Source organism: Thamnophis sirtalis, unplaced genomic scaffold (genome assembly GCF_051295495.1).
Source record: "Thamnophis sirtalis isolate CommonGarterSnake01/CBP01778 unplaced genomic scaffold, rThaSir2_p1.2 scaffold_1, whole genome shotgun sequence".
Lineage (NCBI taxonomy): Eukaryota > Metazoa > Chordata > Lepidosauria > Squamata > Natricidae > Thamnophis > Thamnophis sirtalis.
The window spans coordinates 91,934,160-91,955,860 of record NW_028261381.1 but is presented as its reverse complement, the minus strand read 5'-3'; the positions used below and the strand labels follow the sequence as shown (position 1 = coordinate 91,955,860).

Here is a 21,701-nt window from a genome sequence, read left to right as displayed (position 1 = left end):
GCAATGATGGGTAATAATCAATACAAGGGTTTCTATTTAAACATGCCAAAATGAAAGCAAAATTTTGTCAGACTAACCAGGTAAACCCATAAACCTTGCAACACAATAATAAATAAAGGTAATGCTGAGCATAATGTATTACTTCAGCTTCAATTTAACTTTCTCTGCAGCTGTTCACATAAGGAATTCAGTTGTGCTTGCATTTTTTTTCTACACACAAAGCTCTAAGAACAAAACAAAATAACCAAAAAAACAAGGAATATCCATATGCTGCAAGGAAACTATTGCTTTTTGTGAACAATAACACAATTTGATCCAAATTTATTGCCACTACTATCCATCCATAATAATTGCCAGAAAAGAGAGCACATTTTCAGAGACACTGTTTCAACTTAATCAAAAATAATTTATTGGACAATAACATGCACATCTTTCTCTAGGAGGTAGGGGGCTTCTACTTTTCATTCCTAAAAGGTCAAATTAAATTGATTCCCAAAGCTGAACAACCATTAAACATAGTAACATAACTATGTAAATAAATGCTGATAGGAGTGGTTACAATCCCTTAGAGATGTTGTTCTGAGGCACCTAACTAGTCTCCACTGGCAGAACATAAATTGAGCATTTTATACAGCCCAGCCTGAATTGCTTAAAGCAGCTTATTTCCCTCAGGAACTGGAGGACTTTCATCTGTTTCCTGTTCAAAGTTATGACTTAATCACTTCTCTCTCTCTCTCTCTCTCTCTCTCTCTCTCTCTCTCTCTCTCTCTCTCTCTCTCTCTCTCTCTCTCTCTCTCTCCTCCCTCCCCCCTCCCTCCCTCCCTCTCTCTCTTTGTATGTGGAATGGGGATAGGTACCACTATCTATAAATAAAGACAAACTGTTACTCAGTCATTTGTGGAATTGCCCATTCTATGTAAAGCATAGCAAGAAGTCTTCACCATTCATTGATTTTTATACCATTGAACTTATTTGCAATCATCATTGAAAATACTCTGTCCTGTGCTCAAGCTGATCCACTCTGAAATGGCTTAGGAACATCATGTCTGGATTGAGATACTTTAGAAAGGGTTTTTAAAGAGTTTAGTCTAGATTGCAGACTACCATGTCATCCCATTGAATAATTCTGCTGCTGCTGTGCCTACCCACCTTCTTGCTCCAGGAAAGGTCCTGCACACCTACACAAAGTAAAATACGTTCTAGAAAAAGTGCAGAAAAGAACAAAAAGATGATTAGAGTGCTAGTGGATAAAACATATGATGAAGGTTGCAGGAACTGGATATGTCTAATCTAGCAAAGAGAAAGACTAGAGGTAATATAATAAGATTCTTCCAGTATTTGAGGGCTGTCAAAAAGAAGAGTGGGACAACTTTTCTCCAAAGCACCTGAGGACAAGGCAAGAAGTAATGAATGAAAACTTATCAACATCCAACATAGAACTAAGAAGAATTTTATTAACAGTAAGAACAATTAAATCAGTGAATAGATTCCCTTCAAACTTGTGAGTGAACCATTACTGGAGGATTTTAGGAAGAGTTTGGACAGCCATATTGAATAGTATAAGGTGTGCTGCTTGAACAAGAGGTTGGAATAGAAGACTTTATTATTCTTTATTATGTTACTCTGTTAATATATAGAAATGCACATAGATACAGGCACAGATGATTTTTTTTGGAGGGGGGTAAGATGATGACTACAAAAGACCAACTAAAAGACCATATAGTTAGTCTTTTGTAGTCATCATTATTTCAATCTCCATCACCAACTCCCAAATATCCCAAATCATCTGAGAGCTATATGGGAAGTAGAAGTTTCAAGTGATTGAAAAAAATGAAGAAAGGTATGGCACCAGATTTCTTAGTTTCATTTTTTTTAAAGTGACAGAGAAAAGTAGGATACTCACAAGTAACAAAAAAGAGGAGGATGAAATGGAGGAAGCTATTGGTATTGGCTATGTTTCATACCAGTACCTTTCTATTTATAAGACTCAGTATTAACTCAATTGAAGGGCCAGCTGAAATAGCCAATGAACTTCTACAAACTGAAGATTATTGTCTAAACCAGACAGGAAGCTCAAGAATCATAAAATGGTATCCCAAAAATTAAACAAGAAAACTTTCACAACAATTGAGGGATTACTAGATAGGCGATGTTGTCTATTGTCCTCCAAAAACAGTTGCTGGCAAGGTCTGATAAACAGACCAACAAGGAAATCTATATCAGCATATTAAAACTAGCAGTGCATTATTGTTTTTCTGGATCAAAATTATGAAATATTTATACTGCCCTCTTCTTGAAGAGCCGAGGTGGCACAGTGGTTAGGGTGCAGTACTACAGGCCACTTCAGCTGACTGTTATCTGCAGTTCAGCGGTTCTAATTTCACCGGCTCAAGGTTGACTCAGCCTTCCATCCTTCCGAGGTGGGTGAAATGAGGACCCAGACTGTGGGGGCGATATGCTGACTCTGTAAACCGCTTAGAGAGGGCTGAAAGCCCTATGAAGCGGTATATAAGTCTAACTGCTATTGCTATTGCTATTCTTCTTTCTCTCCTTTGTTTTGTTTTCCATTAACCCATTCTTTCTCAATGTTCCTGTTCATATGGCCAACATATGGACCTGTAGCCCAGAAATACTGCTCCTGTTGGCCCACCAGTTTTTTTCTTCTGTATGTTCTTTTACTTTTAGGGACAACACTTTTACTATTTTTAATAGATTCCTTTATGTTATATGTTTTGGAATATAATGTATGTGTTCGTGTAAACACACATACAATACATATTGCAGTATAACTCTGAATAAGCTAACACAATAGTTTAATTTAAATGGGAGATGGGAATTTGCCTTTTTGCAAATTAAATAATAAAATTGTGCTTCTGAGTATTCACTCTAGAAGATTGTAGTTCTATTATGGAGGCCTGAAGTGACAATTTCCTGGAATTTCTCACTGATCATCTTTTCAAGGGAAAATATATTTTATAATAGAAGGTGTGTTTAAAAATAAACCTGCCTGGCTGTGAGTTTTCTTGAGATAACGGGATCTGCAGTAGATTTCTGCTGCACAGCAGGAACTTGCAACAGATGCATTTGGAATCTAATGATAAAAAAGCACTTTATGAGCTATATATTTCAAACAGCGTGATTAAGTTCAAAGTAGTGACATTATGCTGAATTTTAATCATCAGTTAAAATACTTCAAATATTTACCTATCAACGGAAATGGCAAGAAATGTCATCTAGCCAGAGGTGATTATGTATATAGGATACTGAAGAAGAAACAGATTTTGGTACTAGAGCACATCGTTTTTATGGGAGTTGGTCCATAAAGTTTAGATACATACATCTAGCTAGCTAGCTAGCTAGCTAGCTAGCTAGCTAGCTAGCTAGCTAGCTAGCTAGCTAGCTAGATAGATAGATAGATAGATAGATAGATAGATAGATAGATAGATAGATAGATAGATAGATAGATAGATAGATAGATAGAGACAGGCAGGCAGGCAGGCAGGCAGACAGACAGACAGACAGACAGACAGAATATAATGCAAACTTTTTTATTAGCACATTTCAAATGACAAGGTATGTATTGCTAAAACCTTATGACAGCAACTAGTTTTGATTAAATATCTTACTGGGCTGATAGCCTTCATGCGGCCAAAGGAACATGTGGTTGTTTGAATGAATTAAGAATTCAAAAGATATTTTGTATGCTTCTTGTGAATTGTTGGCATCTATCCTACATTACAGACTAATTGGGTGATATGCAGTGACAGAAAACATACAAGCAATAAATCCTTGCCAGAAGTGTCATCTGTTTCTTTTTCTAATCCATTTGAAATTATAATTTGCAAGGGGGACTTCATATTTTTCCCTCCCATTCTTTCTGTTCCTTCAATTCAGTTTTGCTTCCTAGCAACTACATGAACACATTTATGCAATGCTCTCTTTTGGCAACAGTATTAGTGGTTTACAATTGCCTCCTTCCTAGGGCTGAGAGTGATTGGCTGAAGGTCACCCATCTGGTTTTGTGCTAAAGCAGTATTAGAATTCTTGGTTACCCACCATCTCTAACCACTACACCAAATTGGCTTGCTATAAATATCCATCAATATCTGCTTGGAACATAGTGTGTTGAAAAGGCTTGAAACGCGTCTTGTTTCTGCTTAATAATTATTTTAATATTTCCTTCTTTATTATTTTGTTTTTTCACTCGTTATTTAGTCAAAGCCTTGGATTTTACATTGGCCATCCAATTTGTGAATAACGTTTTGTAAAATTCATAAACAGGAACAAATGATGAAGTACTGGGAAGTTGCCTACATTTGGATAAATAAGGAAGGGAGGGTAATCACTGAAAACTAGGAAGCAAAAAAAAAAAGGGGGGGGGTTCCAAGTCCAGTAAATAGCAATGTTCATAAAACTAATTTATGGCCAGTAAACTAAGATAGAGTTAACAACAGCACTTTATAAACCTGGTTGAGTTCTTTTTTAAAAAAAATTTTATTTTAAACACATAAACACATCAACAAAACAAACACATGACTTAAAACAACATAGGAACAAGAAGTTCCATCATATATCATACAGCAGTTCCGTATCGGTTTCTTTGCAGTTAGTGTTTTCCCTTCTATACATTTCTATCTTGCATTCATGGTCTCCTTATTCATTATCCATTTTTATGTACAATTCTATATTTATTTATACTTAGCTATTTATAACAAAATATTGTTTACCTATAATGTGCTTTATATTTTTACTGTCATTTATTCTCTTACATACAATTATAGGTACAAATTCACATAGTTATTCTTTTTCTTTGCCAATCTTATACTATTATTATTCCATTTAAGAGATTATAGAGTACAGTTTGAGTTGCTTTGTTTACCATCCCTAGTGCCTGTTGTAACACCACCTTATTTTCCCTTTCTTTTCTCATTCCCTTCCTTCTCTACTTCCTTCCTTCCTCCTCTCCTTCCCCTTCTTTCTTCCCTTACCTCTCCCCTACTCAACCTGGTTGAGTTCTGTTGCATTTAAATTATTTCATTAATGAGGCTTGATCCATAAAGAGACTTCCTTCACTGCCTCGTTTATTTGCTATTAAATGTAGGTAACAAGAACAGTAAAGACAGTGAAATATTTTTAAGCACTTCTTTTAGAGTATTTCTTCAAGACTTTGTCCACTATTAAGTGAATAATTAATTCTGAGTTTAGTTTTGTTTAATTAAGTTTTGGGGTTTGTTCCAAAATTGAGGGAAATCATTTTTTGTATGACGATTGGTGCTGAGCACGTCTTCCTCACTCTGCAATATTAGCACATTTTGGCTCTTTTAACTTTGATTTAATGACATCTGGCCGCTCTCTGGAGATAGCAGTGTGCATTACTTCATTGTTTTAAAATGTGGGTAGCCCAACTCAACCAAGTGTATAAGCTCGTCTTATAGCCTGGTCTGAATGGGTTTCTGTGCTTCTTCACAAATTTTATCCTGATAAAAACAAGTGCAACTATTAGATCCCTGCAGAAGTCCTTTTTGCTACCTCAAGGAGATGAAGGGCACAGGGGGAAAAAAGGGAGAGCCTCTTTATATGAGCTTCCCTTGCCATATATGACTTATGTTTAACCCAAGTATTAGTTTTTAGTCAGTTACTATATCTGTGGGATTTTAGGATTATTTTCTGTCCTGAACTTTATGTATTTATTGTGAGTGTGGGTGTATGCGTACCCCAAAAATGTAATAATTCAGCAGTTCCCGTCCCCCGCAGAAAAATCTAAGGATACATTTTTCATATTGCTTGAACTTTATATTTAAAACTCTGTAAATGAAGCAGTATTACGTTACTTAAAAGATTAATATATTATCCTCTGCTTACAGTCAAAAAAGATTCAAGCCCAACTGAAGGAGCTTCGCTATGGGAAAAAGGATTTGATATTTAAGGTGAGTTTCTTACTTGAACTGGCAGCAATATTTGCTTAAAGACAGTACAACATTAATCTCATCTGACCAAATGGTTTTATTCTTTTAACACCAATGGAAGAAAATCTCAAAAATGTCAACATACATATTCAAAGGGATTTGGAAGGAAAATGAAAGTTAAATTTGATTTCCATGGTACATTATCCAAATACTCATGTATTTCTGCTTTTTTTAATGGAAAAAAATGCTCACAGAAGGCAAAGTTTCCCAAGAAAAATCAAGCAGTTCTAAAACTTTGAAAATGCCATTTATTTCACATGTAAATATCTCAAGGCTTCTTCAAGGAGGAATATTAGGGTTTTTTTATTATTAGTATTAAGGTTGTACCATCTCGTAAAACTTTTCTTTCTTCTGTCTCATTTTTAGATTGCTTCTATATTTAATTTTGATTTAGTCTTTGTACCATGGATGCTTTATTTTATACCATAAAGTTTTAGATTTTTATTTACTACTAAAAGTACATGATTGTCATGGTATAAATGTAAAAATTATGACACTACTATAGAATAGTCTAAGATGATTTCCTAGGAAACAGATCATCTTGTATAACACCCTTTATTTTTGGAAAAAAAAATAGCTACAATAATTGAAAACTGACACAGGACAAATATGACTTTTTTTGTTTGTTTGCTTCCAACCATTACTATTGCTACACTATATATATATATATATATATATATATATATATATATATATATATATATATATATATATATATATATATATATATATATATGCACTCTGAAATTTTCAGAGTGATTTTCTTTTATGAAAGAAGTCCACTGATAAGTATGTGATGAGGGAAAAGGTTTAGCATGCTTGTTAAATTTAATGGACAAAAATTTTGTCTTTTTTTTCTCATGCTTCCAGAGAAAATGTGTATAAACATTTAACTAGTGTCTTTATTTTAAAAGTGAAGTCAGAACATACGTACATATTTTGGTGTTTTTTTTTAAATTAGAATACCAGATAAAGATGAAGAAATAAAGTTCATATATCATACATCCTAATTCCACTTGTCTTCCAACCTCTCCAAAGTTCATTAACTAAAATAATGTATTTATTTTAAGGCATTATTTTGGGCAAAGAAAAGAACCCCAGTCAGGAGTGCTGGAGGGCATACAGATTAAATGATCCATTCTAGAGGCCTTTGAACTTGCAATATGATTCTGGCATCCAAATGTCTGTGATGTGTCAGTTTATTTTATTTGTGTATAATTTAGTATTCAGTTGTCATCAGGGAAGCCAACAACAGTCTAAAAGTCCTTTGTGTTTACATTCAGCATTCAGTGGGAAGAAAGGCTCTTAGAGACGGTCTCAACCCTTTTTCAGTATTCCCCTTGGTAAATTATGTGAATATTTTCTAAATATTTGGTTGCATGAAGATGCAGATGCATAACTATAATCATGTGTGGTGATGTTATTCCCTTAAGTTTTGTCTATTAAAGAACCACTGATTTTGTTTCTGGGTACATCATCAGTAATATGCAGGGGATGGAAATGCCTTCCTATTTATTTTTTACAAGTTAAAAGCTTTTAAAGGAAAGGAGGAGAATGATCCTTATTGGAATAGCTAATGCAGAAAAAGAATTGTTTTCTTTTCTAAGTGCTGTCAAAACCAATACCATCAGTACCACCACAGAGCAAATCAAGAGGCTATTAGCTCTTATTCCAATGTATAACATGCACATGTGTTTCATAAGATAGCTTTAAAAGGATGTAATACAAGATTTATTATATCAGTTGTAGTTGGATGTACTACTGGTTTAAGAAATATAGCCAGCATACATTTTAAATCTTTGTCAAATACTTGGCAGAATTGGCTTCTGTCATCTTGATATCCATTAGCTTGGTGCGGTGTGCAACTAATTTTAGCAGATAATCAAAACCTTGTAACAGTATACCATAAATGTTTATTGTAAATGACCATGATAAACATATTTATTTTTTAAAGGGCAAAGGGTTCTTTTTTTAAACCAATGAATTTGTTATACTGGTTAAGTTCAATTGGAAATATTGTCAAAAGCCATGGCTGAAATCTAAAGAATTGTGAGTGGAATGCTCTCTTTTCCAAGATCCTTCTATAGTGTATCTTTGTATCAACTGAAGAAAGATTTGGAAAAGTGTAGGATTCCCCATAGCTCTGTGCAATGAGCAGAGGATTACAACAAAAAAGGGATAAATAAATAAAATAAGCCCTATTTCCCTCTCTTTATGCTTCCAAATGGGAAAAGACATGGAATGCAGAGAGAGAGTTGATAAATAAATTATTACATTCGGTAAAGGGGATTAAAAATAAGAAAAAAGTAATAAAGCACTATTTGCATAACAACGAACAGTACAGAACTAACTGTTCATTCTGAAAAAGCAAAAAGCATGTATGAGACTGAAAGGCACAGTACTCATTTATTTGAAACTTCAAGCTCCAAATCTTAGCAGATAGATATATTTATTTATTTAAGTTTTATTTATTTATTTGTCAACAAGTACAAGGAAACAAGTATGAAAACACATGAAAAAATGGCACAGATAAATAGATATAAATAAGCAAAACATACCCATAAACACATAAAAAGAGTACACATAAATGGGGACAGTAGGACAGGGATGGTAGGCATGCTGGTATGCTCCCTTAGGGACCTCTTAAGAAATGTGTAAGGTCCATGGTAGACAGTTTAAGGTAAAAGGTATGAGAGTTAGAAGATCAGGTAGGGTGTCCCACACAGTTACTACTCTATTGCTGAAATCATTTTTCCTGCAATCAAGATTAGAATGGATTACATTTAGTTTACATCTATTGATGCTATTGTGTTATTGCAGTTGAATTAAAAGTAGTCATTAACAGGTAGGACATTATGACAGATTATCTTGCACACTAAGCTCAGGTCATTACATAGACAACGTAGTTGAAGGTTATTCGGGCCTAAAATTTCAAGCCTGATTGTATACAGAATTTATTGTGAGCGGAGGAGTTGAGTACTTTTCATATAAAATACCTCTGAACCCTCTCTAAAGTTTTAAAGTCCAAAATGCAGTGTGTGTTCCAGGTGGGTGAGCCATATTCAAGTATAGATCTGGCAAAGGTTTTATACGCCCTAGTTAACAGCATAGTGTTACCAGAGAGAAAAACGTAAAATAAGGTTGACTACTCTGAATACCTTTTTGGCAATGTTGTTACAGTGAGCTCTAGGGATTAGATCTTTTGAAATGAGTACTCCTAGGTCTTTGATGGAGTGTGGGTCATCTGAAGTTATTTGTCCAATAGTTGACCTGGTACAAAGTATCCACCACCACACAAATACACTTTTTATGTAGAAATATAAAGACTAGGAGTGGAAACTGAGATTTCCACGCCTTTGATAACTGATTTGAACTTGAGGTGTGGGACCTTACTTTCTACTTTCTCCTTGTGCAGTGTGGATTAGTCATTGAGGAACCAAAGAGAACCTTAAGAACCAAAAGACTATATTTGCCTTTATGGTATAGGAATAACAAAAAAGCACAGATTGAATCAGTCTAGGAATCAGAACCTGAGTGAGATAGCCCAGAGGATAGCATTTAAAAAAAACATTATATTATCAAATGTTATATGTGATATTATATAAAATACAGCATTTTATATTAAAAACTACCAGCAGATACATAATTAATGAAAGTTACATTCCATGTGATAGTTACTGAATCTAAAAAGAGAAATGAATTTTAAACAAAAATGGAGCATGAACAAAATTAGGAAATCTAGTTCTCCAAGAATATTTCAGTGAAGAACGTTTTAATGAAATGCTGGTGCAGATGATCTGGTTTCATACATTTACTTTTATTTAATGCATCATTTTTTTAACTTCGTTGTCTGCTTTTCGCATAACTAATAAACGGTTTGTATCCCAAGATATTATCTTTTAACCACAATGCAAATTCTGAAAGAAGTCAACTTCCGGTTAGTCCTGTCTGGATCCACTATAAGATTTGTGGTAATTCAACTAAGTTGCTACAAACCACTTTCTCCTTTTCCCACAACATCCATATACCTTCCCAAAAAAATCTGCTGAATGGGATAGATTTGAGTATAGTATATGATAAACATAATAAGTTAAGCAAGAAATATATTTCTCTGGACTTGTGATCTCTTCATAGGGAGCAGAGGGTGAAAAGTTTGTACTCTAAATTATGTAGTTTGCAACATCTTTAAGATTTAAAGCAGTTTGTTTTTTCATAGAGTGAAGATTGTAGGGATAGTATTATGTATGTCATGTTTAAATAAAATTGATAGCATGAAACACAATGTTCAGTGCTCATAGTTTAACTTAGAATTAATTATGCAAAGAATACCTCTTAGTTTAATTAATTTCTGTTGAAATAAAAAGAAAAAAGCACATGAAGCAAACATTGACTATACACAGAGCCAAACTAAAAGAACATCATATAGAAATTCCCATTATTATCCTTCCAAATACCCAATCCTCTTTAGTTTCTAGAGCTTATATTTAGGAAGTATTAAAATATTTTGAATAATTAGTTCCTTATTTTACATTTTAAAAATCTGAGCACTTGTTGTATAGGCTTAGGAACATTTTAATCAAAAAATATAAACATTGGTTATCTTCTAATAGTGTGGCAGGTCGAAGTAGGGTAATCCGAGAATTTGCTTTTGTTCAAAAGGTTTGGAAGTTACAGATAAAACAAAGAGTGACAAGGATTTTGGAAAGACATAGCATTTAGTATCTTCATCTTTAATTTATTCAGGCTAGAGTTTATGCCCTCCTGGCAAAGGCTACTGCTAGCAAAGATGCCTTGCATATGTCATTCCCCAGATGGATTCATAAGACTCTGCCACACATGAATAAACAATAATTGAGAATATATGTACCTTAAGGTTGAACTGGTGGCTTTTTGATATTTCCTGTTTCCTGCTTATTTGACTGTTAGCTGCTAGTGAGGAAGTGTGATGGGATGTGTCTCTCTCTCCTTGACTTTTTAGATAAACCCCACCTATATACTATATAAAATATGGTAATAAATTCCTAATCTAAAATGTCAAACTAAAATGTATCACTGATAATGTCCGTTCAGGTAACCAGGATCAAATGAATTGATGAATTATGGCCCACTAAGCACTTTTCTCTGTCAGTCAGGAGCATTTTATCTGTGAGGCTTTCAAAAATTTAATATCATCAAATCATTATTTGTTTAGCAATCAATAAAATATTTTTATTGGGAATCAGGAAAAAACCTAATATTTCTAACATTTACATTCTAGCACCCAATAAAAATCATTAAATCTTCACAATAGTGGTACAACTTGGAACAAATTGGACTAAACCAGACATGATTTTTCTTATATTATTTGATATGTTTGAGTTTCTGGCTAACAAAGAGGCAAATCCATTAATTGTATTAATTATGTACAGTGCAACTAACAGTCTTTTTTAATTTAGATTAAGCCCACAATTGTCATCTAAAATTTGAAGTTTGAGAAAACATAGCCATCAGCTTCTGTTTCGCTATGTCAAGACTCAGAAGTGAAGTGGGGTAGACCTGGCTAGTACTAACTCACCTACTAGTACTAGAAATTCAATATCAGCAAATGCCGATGTAGATTAGGAAAGGGAAAAAAATCCAGGAAAAGGTAACAGCAAGCTATATTCACACTGTGCCAAAAAAAGTACATGGATGTGTTCCTGGGAGTCAAATTCAACTCAAAGGAGATCCGCCTTCACAATCTATCCCACCTGCTCTGTTTGCTTCCTCATTTTCAGACGGAGGAAGAGTTCCACAATGGTGGAATGGGGAAAGAGGAAGGTTTCAAGCATTTATTTTTTTCTTGTGATAGGAAGAGGGGAAATATTTATGTGTGCAATCATTTCTATACCTCATTTCCAAAGACTTTACAATTATAATAATGGTAATATAATCAAATTTATGAGAAGTTTCTTCAGTTAACAATAATCATAGTCCTGCTCAATTTATGTGTTTCACTGTATTGTAATATCATCCCATTGTATTCCAAAGCAGGAAGATGAATCGGAAACATTACTAAAATTCCATCATAAATTTACTCCTAGAGATCCTCATAATCCAGCCTGCCATTTGTTCATGGAGAGTTATCCTTGGTTACCAGGGAGCTTGCTTGCTTGTTATTTATTATAATATATTATTATATTATACTTTATTATTATATACTATTATAATATATATAGTATTATATGTTTGTCTTTTGTTTATTTATGATTTATTTATTTAATATCATACCTTTATCATCAGTACAAATAAATCTCAGCAGCGAACATATCTAACACAACTTTCTCTTCTTATATTCCCTACAACAACCTTATGTTTTTATATTTAGCTTATGTGCTAAATCAAACTGTTTTCCAGATAATTTTCTTTTTGTTTTAGCATTTCAGTGTTTGTGACTGTACACACATGGGGATCAAGTTCATCCTTCATCTATTCTTTTTTTTATCCACACATTCATTTATTAAAATTGTTCTAAAATGAAATGTTATTTTACTCCTTTGAGCTTTCTCTTTCCCTTTATCAGTAATTAAATTAAAAAGGACTAAATTCAAGATTTGATTCAATCCCATTTGCTGAAGCACCATTCAAAATACAGTTGTTAAATTAGAAAAAATATCTTATATTTAAAAAATAACATATTATCTTTATTACTCTCTTCATCTTCTCTTCATCTTCTATTATCAACATTGTTGTCAAATTCTAAAATGTAGGATTTTTAGGGCACAGACTTATCTGCTTTTTAAAAAAATACGACATTAAGTACCATTTATGTGGATAATACTATTTACATAATATAAATCTATCATCATTTTTTGTATTTACATAATATAAGCCTAGCATCATTACTGCTATTTGCATATTACAATTATATCATTATTACTGCTAGTCTGGGGTGAATTTGTGTGATGCTACTTTAAGCATTTTTGTCCAAGAGGTAAGGTCAGCTATATGTTTAAAAAAAACACAACATAGAATTATTTATCTCACTGTGAATACAAATATAGAAGGGGACAAAAATCTGTGAACAAAATATAGCAAGTGAAATGAGGTTATTATGTCAGTTCACTGCACTAACATTATTTAAAATTTATAGAGTCTTTGGATGTAAAAAAAAGGAAGTGGATCTTTTCCTCTAGTGATAGAAATTTCATAGTAGTGAGTTTGTTGAAGATGAGAAAGAGATATAGAAACTCCAGGCTAAATCCAATATGTTATCTTAATAACAGGAGATGTAAGCCTGGAGACAAGCATCTAAAGCATATTATATTTTTATTGCCAAACCACTGTTAGCATATTGTTTGCCAGAGTAAATGCCGAAACTCATTTAATTCAGAATGGATATGGATATACTGTGAAATCATCTGAAATGGCAACTACTTTTTGCAGACTATGTCCTTAACAGTGCATCTCTTTTGCAAACTTTCTCTTTTTCCTCAAGAATGATTTATCTAGCAAAAAATAATATCGTGCCTTACAATTTTACAAGTTGAACCTGGAAATCATCTGTCAGGACAAAAAGAGATTTTTATTTCCCTCAAGATAGAATTGAAATGGATCCTTTAAAAAAAAGATTTTTTTTTTGTTAAACAGAGAAACACAACTCCAAAGGAAAAAAAGAGATAATCTTTTGTTACATATTGTAGAAGTGTGTTGATTGATTACAAATAACTTTCGTGCATCTCTTCCACAGTCATTATAGTTTGCATCACATTTTATATTTTAAATCAAAAATCTTTATATATCTTACTATCAACATCCTACAATTCTCATTTGACTATAATTGTTTTAATGTCCTTTTGCATGAAAAAATCCAAAATTAAAAACACAACCACATAATGACATTTCATTAATTATTTGTAATATCATCCACTAACATTACACCTTTATAACATGTTCTAAGTAAGAATTAATTATGATTGATAACAAAATTTCTAACCTCTACTCCAAGTCATTGTTTACTATTTGTATCCCAATTCCTTTTATTGAGCCAGTACACACACACACGCGCACACACACACACACACACACATTATATATATAACATATATATACTGTGTCACAACCCAGTAAGAGTATGGCTAGCTGATGAGAGCTAAATAGCTTGAAATAGATCTATACTAGTCTCCCTTTGTTTATTTATCAGCACAAATATAACATATATATATGTCATTTCATTGTTAATATTATAATTGTTATTTATTGATAGGAATTCATTTGCTAATTATATCGGGTTTCCTCTCTTCAAACCAACACATGTGTGTAGTTTGTTATCATCAATTATTTATTTAACATATCACTCTAAAGATTACTAAATTACTAATCACTAATCATATTGTAGAAGTGTGTCGATTGGCTACAAATAGCTTTCATGCATCTCTTCCACAGTCATTACTTATAATTCAAATCACTTTATGTATTTAAAATCAAAAATCTTTATATATCTTACTATCAACATACCACTCTTCTCATTTGACTGTGGTTGTTTTAACATCCTTTTGCATGAAATAGTCCAAAATTAAAAACACAACCACATAGTAGCATTTCATTCATTATTTCTAATATCATCTAATAACATTATCTCTTTATCGCATGTTCTAAGTAAAAATTAATTATGTCTGATAATAAGTTTTCTAATCCTCCTTTCCAAATCTCTGTTTACAATTTATATCCAATTCCTTTTATTAAGCCAGTACATATATATATTGTTCACTATATCCCTTATCATTTCATTGTTATTGTTATAGGTATTACTTAACATAAATTCATTCGCTAATTATATCAAATTTCCTCTCATCAAACCAATACATGTATGTATCTTAATATCCTTGTCAATTATTTATTTAACATAGCACTCTAGAGATTACTAAATTACTAATCACTAATTACTAAAATTAATTAATTTTTATTATCAACTTTCATATATCAGCCTGTATCCTTCCAGAAATAATACAGTCTTATTTATTTTGTCATTTGTGGAACTGACCTTCTATTTATTTCCTTAATAAAATTTTTGTGAACTTCTCTCCACAGCTTGTTGGTTGTAGCATCACTTAAGTAATCTTGATGCCCTCCATCTGCTATTTTAATCAGCTTATCTTTGGTTGTCAATTGTTCTTCTGAGAAATTTTATCTCCTTAAATCCATCGTTTTTCCTATTTTCCTTCTTTCATGCCTTGAAATATGGGGTAGAGTTCCTGTTGATCTAATTCTCATTTCCATTCTCCCCTTATTCCACTTTTAACCATGTCCACTCCACTGGTAATGTAATCTTGTCTTTATATTCATTTTCCCCTTCAATTTTTGGGACTCTGACCCCATCATTTTTTTTTGCTGTTATAAACTCTATTTTTTCCATTTTCTTCTCAATTCTCTCTGTTCTTTCTAATAAATTTTGAATTCCGGCCAAGATGTTTTGCAAAGTTATTGTTTCTTTTGAATATTGTGCCATTTTGGCAAGCTGATAGATACTGCCACTCTGGTTTTCAAGGCTTCTTATATTAAATTAGCTTAAACGCAAGTTCATTTATGATCTTCAAAAAAGAAGGTTCTGTTTCTTTTTCTCCCCCACTGCCAGTAAGACTCTCAAAGTGCACCTGTAAAAATAATTTGTGCTCTTGCTTCTTATCACTTTCTATAAATAAGTTGCCAAGTCTGGAGATACAACATCAGTGAGATCAAAAGGAAAAGGGAAAGTGCATTGTTTCAAAACTCAAGCCCCCAGCCTCCAAGTGGCAATATTGCTTCCCACTCTCTAATGTTATTTCAAACTTAAAAGAAACAGAGTTCTTAAATGGAATTAATAACAAGTAATGAAAGGCCTTGTTGAAATAAAGAAGAAGACTTTAATCCTTAGATTAAAAAAATAAAAAAAAAATAGAAGAAGAAAAACTGATCCATTTTCTTTTAAAAAAAGTTGCAAGCCCTTCAATCCACAAAGTAAAGTTACAAAGAAATAGAAACATACTATCCAAAGCAATCCAATATAGGTTAATTTCGCTGCTTATTTTGTTCTGCTTTCGGATTTAATCATACTTTTAATGACAATTCAAAGTTACAACAACTTTGGAAAAAATAACTTATGACCTGTATGCACATGGGCATTGTATCACTTTTGCAGTTATACAATTACACTTCAGGCTCTTTCAACCATCTTGCATTTATATCAGTTGCAGCATCCTGTGGTCACATGACCATAATTTTCCACCTGTTTTGCTGATTTCCAGCAAAAAAGGAGCTCACTGGAGAAGCTAGATTTGTTTAACAACTGGTAAAAATTGTCATGAAATCAGTTCCAACTTGACTTAAAAGCCATTCTGTGGTTTACAACTGTGGTTGTAAGTCAAGAATAACCTGAATTACAAAAATACCCCAACTCTCTTATGACAATTGGAGCTGTATGGAGCAAAACAGATACACAAAAATAAACTTTCTCCATGGTCTATTGTTATAACATACACATATCAGTTTAAGATTTAAAAAATCATCTATCCAAGAAATCCAATGTAAAAATAGAATTGTATGTATGTATGTATGAAATAATTCTTACATGAAGTTATGTGAAATGATTTCGATACATTTGGGAAGGCTGATCATAGATCCGTGCTTTGTCAGAGAGAACAGTTAATTTTTACTATATGGAGGGATGACTTAGCTATCAAATAAGTGCATTTACTTCAAGTACCTTGAGAATAGGGTGCTAACCTCAAAAACATCAAACAGATGTGTACAACACATTTACCAGCTGTGTCTTAATGCTTTTAAAAGACTATTGTTTCAGATCTTGTCTTGAGGAGCAAATTAATGACACGAGAACTGCATGCTTAATGGACTGCAGTAAAGAAAACATATATATTTACTCTTGATGTGAGGATTTTTTTTTTGCATGCTCATTATATACAGTGAGGCTCATTAATTCCAAATTCCCCAGCACAAGAGAGAGAAAAACTTTTGATGTAGGTTTGACTGTTGTTGCAATGTATATGATGTATCTAATCCATTTGGATAAGCACATTTGCATGAAAGCAGCCTTCTGAACACATGTAAGATGTGGACTGAAGAACCATTGCAAGGCTGTTTATAATGCAAATTATTTTTAAAGCTCACTTAAAGCTGATCCAGGAAACACATTTTTAGACTGATCATCATTTTGTTTTAATTTTTGTCTTTAAAATGTCCTATATTTAACTGAAACCTTGTTACATTTTTTTAAAATATAGAATCATATTTAATGAGAATAAAAGGATTCAAAATAGGGACAAAACCTTCCTTACATTTTGGTTAGGATTTCAGTATTCAAAATATTAGAATCAGACATAATCAGAGTTTACATCTTGTAACCAATAGCTTTAATTTATTGTGCACTTATTGTGCACCTGTCAGCCTTTCCCTCCTCCCAATATAGTTTAAAAAATCTATTTCAAAGAAGGATATCTAATATTACTGTTCCATTGTGTAAAAGTATTGATTATTCAAACTCTGATCCTGGAAGTCTAGTGGCTTTAGTCAAAATATGTATGCAAAACATGTACAACAACAACTTTCATTCAACAGCTAAGAAGGACAATAGGTAGCAATGGAAGATACATTTTTATACCATTCTGTGATAGCATAGTTTTGCGATAGTGGCAAATATCTGTAGCTCGGGTATAGGATGATGGTGGAGGTTCATTCTTCTATATTGTGGGTTGGTTTCCAAACATTTTGTTACAAGGCTAGATAATACCTCTAGTGGAATTTAGGGGGGTGTCAGTGTCAGTATTCTTCTGCTTCTAAGGGCTTAATAGTATGATAATAATAGCATAAAAATAATAGTATAGTTTTCCCATTAGAAACCAGTGGAAGCCTAGCCATTTTTATCTCAGAATGTTAAGTATGCATTTATTAGAGAGCCAATTGGTATAATAATTAATATGCTGGACCAGATATAAGGAGAACATAAATTTTAATTTTCCCATAAACATGATTATGGGCCATTCATACTCTCTTAGCCCAGCTGTCACACAGGCAGTGGTGGGATTCAAATTTTTTTACTACCGGTTCTGTCGGTGTGGCTTGGTGGGCATGACTTGGTAGGCATGGAAGGGGAAGGATACTGTAAAATCTCCATTCCCACCCATTCCAGGGGACGATTACTGCAAAATCCCCATTTCATCCCGATCAGCTGTGACTCTGGAGGTGGATAATAGATGGGGGCCAGGCCAATCAGAAGTGGTATTCTCTGAACTATTCAAAATTTCTGTTATCAAAACTGGTCAAAACCTGCTGAATACTACCTGCACACAGGGTTATTATTGTGAAAAAATAAGAAGAGACTCAAATGTAAACTGTACTCACCAAAAAGTTATGTTTCAAAAGAACAACAAAACCTCCAAATCTATCTTCCCCTCAAAAAACAAACCCAAAAAACAAAAATAAACAAAAAACCAGGAAGAGAATATTTTAGTTCAGATTTACAAACCTGTACTGATAGAAAGTTCCTCTGACTAATTTGTTCTATTTTATTTTACACACATAATAATTTAAAAGAGAGTCCATATTCTGAATTGGGTTTGAGTTGGGTACATCCAAGTTCAAGGCCTCTTTTGACCACAGAACATGACTCGTTCATTCTGGAAAAGCCAATCTTTTCCAGTTGCTTTTTTGTGACACTGAATTTAGGGAAGACTTTCATGTAAATTGCTTTATAGTAAGCACTAAGAGAAAGGGTGCTTTAAATATATTTATAATGCTGGTTCTCAGCAGTTGAGTAACAGTACTGTATATTAACACATACAGGACAAAGACAAAAAAATCACTTATTTCTGCCACATTCAGATAATAAGGCTTACTTTAAAAACTTACATAGACATGAATCCTTACTATTTTACTTGATGGTGTAATTAAGACACAGGTTAACTGACCAAGATAATCCCTGAAAGCAAACATTTTTGACTATAGAAACCTGGCTACGTTATTTTATTATAAATAGGACATAATATTCAAATTTATTTTTTCATTATAAATATATCAAAATAGTTTGTTCGCTGGCTTTTATTTCTTTTAACTCTTGCTTGCTTCTTGCTTCTTTCCTATTTTTGGACTCTTTGAGAAGAGATTCATAAGCCCATAAATAGGCTTATGATAGGGATGGGGAGAATGTTCTACCGGCGTTAGTGCCTTCATGCATGAGCAGTTGCCTGTAAATAGATCTGTACATGCACAGAACATTAGAAATGTCAAAACAACATGCCACGGTGACTGGGGAACCAGTTCAGGGGTGTGGCGAGCCTGCTGTCCATACCTGTTCAGCAACCCAGTCACAATTGCCACTACTGGTTTGCCCAAACCGGTGCAAACTGGTAGCAACCCACCTCTGGATAGGGATAGAGTATAGAAGGTTGAAGATTTATTCTATTTATTTATTTTATTTATATAGTTACCCACCTTGTATTTGTTACTGTGAATGGCTCACATTTAAAACAAAAATAATAATCAAAACACAGAATAAAACAACTATATGAAAAATATATAAGATTAAAAACAAGAAAAAAACATAAAATGCAATCACCAGGGAAACCCAATAATTCAAGAACAGTACAGCCAATTCATGGGTTCCATGCCACTCTGATCTTCAGGCCAGAGGCAAAGCCAGATCTTCTGGCCCTTCTGGAAGGCCATCAAAATCGGGGTCCAGTCTGGCCTGGGGGGTAGGAGAATGATGTTCTCTAAGATGGATGCAATAACAGTAAAAGACGTCCTCCTGGGTCCCATGTCTAGTGGATTGAATCATACAGTTTCTTTTCTGATGGACAGAAAATGTCACTTGAGAGACACAGTCTCTCAACCCATCCCATACCTAGCCCATTTTTAATAATATTGCTTTCAAAATAATTTAACATAGATGCATCTTTTTTAAAATCTTCCACTGAAATGAATAAAAAAATGCAAATGCCTGTAGCATCTGCTAAAAGGGCAATTGCTATCTTAGGATACATTAACAAAAGCACAAAATATAGAAGTAAGTGCTTCAATATCTCCTCCGCTTGATTAGATTCCATTTGGAATACTGTGTCTGGGCACCAGAGTTCAAAAAGGCCATTGACAAATTGAAGTGAAATCAGAAAAGGGCTACCAAAAGGGTAAGAGGTCTGGAAAACAAACTTAAACAGCCAAAAGCACATTTACCTTAGCAAACAACATTCAGATAAGCAGCCAGCAGAAAAAAAGCAATACCCTAGTCAAATCACATACAAGGAAAAAAAACTATACTCCAACTAAAACTGGTGGGACAAGTTGCTACAGGTATAAACAATCAGAAAAGTTCACTTTTCCATGCAGTGTTGAGGTTACGTAGCCTGATAATTAAATGTCTGTAGGAAAACAACCAAGGTCAAAAAATAATAAGAATCCAACAGAACTTAGTGGGTGAATTAAAACTATGAGAAAGTAGCTTAAGACTAGTTATTAGGAGGAACTGACTTGTGATAGATTACATTAAGCCATTGATTGAAAGATGGATGTGATATTATGGGAAGAATAATGTTAGTCCTCAATTAACATCCACTCATTTATCAACCATGCAAAGTTATGATGGAACAAATGAGATTTATTACTGGTTCGCATAGCTGTGGTTGCTGCAGTGAGTCCTTGATCACATAATCATGATCTGAGCACTTGGTGACTGGCTTACAATTATGGCATGAAGCATCTGGTAGTCGCATGATTATCATTTGTATCCTTAAATGTTGGTTCTGACAAGCAATATCAATGGAGAAGCCAACAGGAGGTCACAACTGATAACCACATTATATCACAGTGCCCTAATGGCACAGGAGATAGAATGCAATATTGCAGACAAACTCCACCCTTAGCCAGGAGTTCAATACTGATGGGCTCAAGGTTGACTCAGCATTACATCCTTCTAAAGTCGGTAAAATGAGGATCCCAATTGTTAGGGGAAATATGCTGACAGTGTTCTGAGTCTGCTGTAAAGTATTTTCAGGCAGGTTCAGTGGTGGGTTATGATTGGTACGCCCCAGTACAGACGTACTGATGCCTGCCGGGAGCACGAGGTACCATTCCAGTACTCCGGAGGGCTCACCCACCTGCCCACACTCCTTACCAGTATTTGAGTTGTTCGTGGCTTCCATGCATGCGTACGGAGTGTACAGCATGTGCACGATGCTCCACCAAGCAGCTGGAGCATCACAGAGGTGTAGCAGAGCATCACAGGCAGTAAGTATGCATGCACATGTTCATGTGTGGACGTCTGGCCCCATTGCACCATACCAGTTGCACCGGGATCCGGAACCCATCACTGGGCAGGTTATAAGTCTAAGTGCTATTACTATCACTCTTAATGATGGTGTGACATTCACTTAATGCCAACAATTGGAAATAATAAAATTGCCATAGCTAAGCAGCACAGTAACATGGCATTGCATTTTACAACTGCATCACCGAGGGATGGAAATTTCAGTGCCAACTACTGTTTTTAAACAAGGATTACCTGTGTAGTATAATCTATAATCAAATATAATTGATAAAATAATAACATCCATATCTATCAAGAAAATGAGACAGATAGTTTAACTTGTTCAGCTTGGAAATAACCATGTATAATTATCTTACTAACACTAAATATTAAGGTATTAACTGAAAAAAAAAAGTTTCACTGTGGACCAATATGCAATAATACATCAATATATGGGATATTGTAAAGGAACATATGGATGACCT

The 21,701-nt window shown here is 33.7% G+C and overlaps 1 protein-coding gene across 2 annotated transcripts in view; it reads left to right on the top strand.

Moving 5' to 3' along the window:
• LUZP2 (leucine zipper protein 2) overlaps positions 1 to 21,701 on the top strand; it is a 377,051-nt gene that overhangs the window by 285,105 nt on the left and 70,245 nt on the right. For both annotated transcript variants that reach the window (XM_087718962.1, XM_087718968.1), the window contains exon 7: positions 5,865 to 5,927. In XM_087718962.1, the coding sequence (XP_087575088.1) occupies positions 5,865 to 5,927 (63 nt within the window). The remainder of the gene's footprint in view (positions 1 to 5,864; positions 5,928 to 21,701) is intronic.